The sequence below is a fragment of the Notothenia coriiceps genome, unplaced genomic scaffold, assembly GCF_000735185.1.
Source record: "Notothenia coriiceps isolate Sejong01 unplaced genomic scaffold, NC01 NC01_scaffold00037246, whole genome shotgun sequence".
NCBI classification, from domain to species: Eukaryota; Metazoa; Chordata; class Actinopteri; order Perciformes; family Nototheniidae; genus Notothenia; species Notothenia coriiceps.
Window position 1 is genome coordinate 18,226,415 of NW_011369947.1, and position 4,306 is coordinate 18,230,720.

Here is a 4,306-nt window from a genome sequence, read left to right on the forward strand (position 1 = left end):
TTTACAAACCTTTACGTACCCATATTATCTTCTACTTAGGGGTAACCTCATAGAGAGCGCGCGACACTAGGTCCCTATGTTACAAATGTATTATCTTTTCAATTTACACACGGCATCTATTGCACGTCTGTCCGTCCTGGGAGAGGGATCCCTCCTCCCATTTTTCCCTTTAAACTGTGGGGTTTTCTCCGGAAGTTTTTCCTTGTACGATGTGAGGGTCTAAGGACAGAGGGTGTCGTATTGTCATACTGATATTCTCTAGAAACTGTGAAGTCCATTGAGACAAATGTAACATTTGTGATATTGGGCTATATAAATAAACATTGATTGATTGATTAACTAGTTACTTTTTTGAGAGCAGTAACTATAACTATTACTAGTTACTTTTTAAAAGTAACTTGCCCAACACTGGTCAGGAGCGACAACAGCACTACAGGAGCATACATCAACAGGCAGGGTGGAGTCCGCTCCGCCGCCTTGTTGACCGCAGCGGAGAAACTGTGGTTATGGGCTTGGAGCGACGATCCGCTCTTGGGGGTGGACGCGTTCACACACGAGCCATGGCCAAGCTGCGCTCCGCCTTTCCACCGCTGTGTCTCATTCTCCCTCTCCTGGGGAGAGTGAGACGAGAACGTCTGTCAGTCATCCTAGTGGCTTCCGATGACACAGATGAAGGTGGACCAGCCCTGGGCGATTCCCCAGTTCTGGGGGTCGATGTCTCAAGAGGCAGGTGCAATCGGGGCGTTACCCACTCTGGGCCGACCTCTCCAGGCCTGGCTCCTGAGAGGGACAGGCTGAGACAGGGTGGATTGTCTGAGAGAGTTATTCAGTCTATCCAGGCAGTTAGAGCGGGATCCACCACAGCCACAGGGATCACAGGGATTCCAGCGATGGTGTGAGGATCGGAGAATAGAGCTCCTATCTTGTGAGTTGGGCTCTATGTTGTCCTACTTGCAGTTACTGATGGACAGAGGGCTGGCTCATTCCACAGTGAAAGTGTAAGCAGCAGCCATTTCGTCCTGCCATGAGGGATTTGGCCAACCCGGTATCACTGCAAGACGTGAACATGTGGCGATTTACCATGCTGGGAGATGTGAAGATGTCAGGATTTTGTCCCTTCAAACGTGACAGTTACACGGTATTGTTAACCCATGTTAACCATTGGAGAAATAACCGGAAATGCCAAGCAAATGCTACCCCGACGTAATAATTTATTTTTTAATAGTCACACTCGATTACGCCGATTTTCTTGTTGCCCCAGCTGGTCGACACCTCTTTTAGCAGAAACAAAGGCTACATTAATGTATTAAATCGATGTTAATCCATGCGTGTGGATGTGGAATTAACGGACGTGACTTTATGCGATTGAGTTGCCAGGCAACAGCTTCGGTTCATGTTAATTTACAAACTCTTCAACTACAACCGTAGTTATATTTAAAAACATGTTAGAAGGCCTCACGAAATACTTTAATGCAAATTCAATTGTAAATGTGAAGGAATGTGTGTATAACAAAATTGTATTTACACCATAACGGTGCAGAGCTCATAGAAAGGGACACCTGGTGGTTGAAGAACGTTATTGAATTGTATTATTAGATATTAATAGGATCCCTATAAAGTATATTCATTACTCGTTATTCTCTACTAATAGTTAATTAAAGACTGTATATAATGACTAGTTGATCCACGTCACAATCAGAGACTTCATCATACACTGTGCTTGGCAACCTTTTTTCACTTCAAACAAGGTGAAAACACCACAAGCTACCCATGAGTCAAAGTATAGAAACACCAGAAAAAGTTCCTGTTCATATTTTTACCCACGTATACCAATGCTTGTAGTATAGTAATGCAAAATATCACAATAATGAATATATTTCCAACAAAGGAAGCCACACAAACATGGATCAGCAAAGCTTGCCTTAATCCTCAGGGGACAAATTAGCCAACATATAAAAGCTAATTTAGAAGCTAATTATTTCATGTAACTCACTACTATACAGAGCGGCAGGGGACGATTCAAGACAATGCAACCTCCAAGGAAAAAAAAGAAACATGTCCTGGAGACACTTAATTAAGGCACATGTGAAGGAAATTCATCAATCTCTTAAAAAAGCATCTTACTCTGAATAATTAGTCAGGTCTTATCTTGTGCAGTAATTGGCTTGTTATAGCCAATGGGGACATGCTTGCTACATTATTTAGACAGATTTGTAACCTTAGTAAAAACAGCTGCGGTGAATTGGATTGTTTTATTTATTTTTATATTCAGTATCATAGTGCACCTTGACTAATCTAAACATCATGGAATAGAAGTTGTCTGGATAACTATCAGGATGAAGTAGTGAGCAGAATGAAATCAGGCGGTCCCTTACTGATGCATTTATTTATGAACATCAATTAAATACCAGCGTCAGTATAATCAGCTAAGCTGGAACACAGCCAAGGATGCAGTGCAGTACTCTATTCCCCACCACCCGACAATGCAATGACATCTCATCAACATGCACATGCACGTTTCTGCACGAACATGTTGAATATCTGCACTCGAGAAAAATAACCTAATAATTTCACACAAAGTGAAATCACTAAATCCTTATACACTGAAATCCTTGTTATACTTCTGCTTACCTGCTTACCAAGAGTAAAACAACACACATTTTCCATTCCCCAACCAAACAATCACTGATTCAAACCATTCTAAAAATGCTGTGTGACCATGGACTTGGTGATAACGACGCTAATTGCATTGAAGCTTCAAAGTCACAATACATCTTCTTAATATGTTTGGGGTATACAGATAAAATTATGTCCTTTTTTAGACATGGTGTAAGCTGTAAACCTTGAAATAAAAGTGATTGTAAAAAAGGGTTCAGTTAGCCAATACAACTAAATTGAAGTCTGACAACTCTGGCATTAATAGAGAGGCTTTGAGATGAGATCAATTTCAAGGTAATTTTCACAGTATGGCATGGAATGGAGCATGCCAAATTCATCTTGTTAACTTGTTCTCATGTGAACACTTGTTTAATCCTGAACATTCTGCTACACCTCCTCCCTGCCTTATGGACCGCAAGTCCCTTAAGCAATTTGCAGATATGAATACTGACAGTGCTCTGGGCAGCTGGGTGGTGTAGCACGTTGAAACCCCGCCCATAAGTTAGAGCCTGGGGCTTCCTCATCCCCAAGTCAGTAAATATATACCCTGTTGATAAGTCCTTGAGCAAGACACAACACATCTACCAGCTGCAAGAGTGCCTCTCTGTCTGCCCTGCATTCTGTTTTCCTTGTTTAAGCGAATAACATCAAGGTCTTTCATATTTCTTAGGAAACGGAGCACTGCTGCTTTTTATCTTCCAATGAAGAGCAATTTAACACTTGACCCACCACATGTACTGTCTGTCATTAACATTGAACAACAATTTCACAGGTAGTCCCTTGTTATTGTCATGTGAGGTCGAATGTAAAAAGAGGTCATCATTTGTGAAAAATCTCTTTTTAAGTCTCCTCCCTTAGTTGTAATTTCTGCTGCAGTTTGTGTATGAATGACCGGATGTGGACCAGTTCAATGGGTTATAGACTTCAGACTTCCATAATGTTTTCCTGTGCTTACTGTAACCTCATGTGATCAGACATTATTGAAACTGTTTTAAACCAGATATAGAATGGAAGCCAAGTGCATTACATTAGGCATTTTGCTAATAACATCCGTAATACTTAAGTTATAACACCGGTTCAGTCAGACAACTCACGTGTTTCTTTAACATGTTTATTAGAAGCAGCATATAGTTGAGTCTGGCGTCTAGGCTCGGGCCTCATCACTCCACAGATACAGTATACATAGCACGATGAGTGATGATTAAATAACTAACCCCCGAGCCTACAGGTGGAAGCTGGGGTGGAAGCTGGGGTGATGGTGGGGCAGGCAAGCAGCAGCGAGGTGGAAGTAGCTGCAGCAATAGCAGCAGCAAGCAATGCATAGAGAGAAATCTTGCAGGTTAAATAGAGCGGCATATTAAGGAGACTCTGTTTGGTTGGTTGTAGAGTGGCAAGGGGCGTTATGTATGAATGCAGCATAAGTGCTCGAGATGACTGCCTGAACTAGCTCGCAGGCTTCGCCCCATTTGGTAAAAAATGTATACATTATATATATATTTCTATTAATCATTTTCGGCCAACTGTTTCCTATTTTGGGTATCGGTTTCGGCCGGGAATTTCCCATTCGGTGCACCCCTAATATACAACTAGGGATGTCCCGATCACCTTTTTTTGCTCCCGATCCGATTCCGATCATTTGATTTTGACA

General features: G+C 41.8%; 3 protein-coding genes across 5 annotated transcripts in view; all 3 read left to right on the forward strand.

Moving 5' to 3' along the window:
* LOC104966242 (glucose-6-phosphatase-like) overlaps positions 1–899 on the forward strand; it is a 4,202-nt gene extending 3,303 nt beyond the window's left edge. The window contains exon 5 of the mRNA XM_010795425.1: positions 622–899. Within this exon, the coding sequence (XP_010793727.1) occupies positions 622–899 (278 nt within the window). The remainder of the gene's footprint in view (positions 1–621) is intronic.
* Positions 1–4,306, forward strand: part of LOC104966019 (AP-1 complex subunit beta-1-like) — a 373,094-nt gene that overhangs the window by 138,276 nt on the left and 230,512 nt on the right. The gene's annotated exons all lie outside the window — the stretch shown is intronic.
* LOC104966014 (transmembrane protease serine 4-like) overlaps positions 1–4,306 on the forward strand; it is an 81,087-nt gene that overhangs the window by 73,575 nt on the left and 3,206 nt on the right. The window lies entirely within an intron of this gene.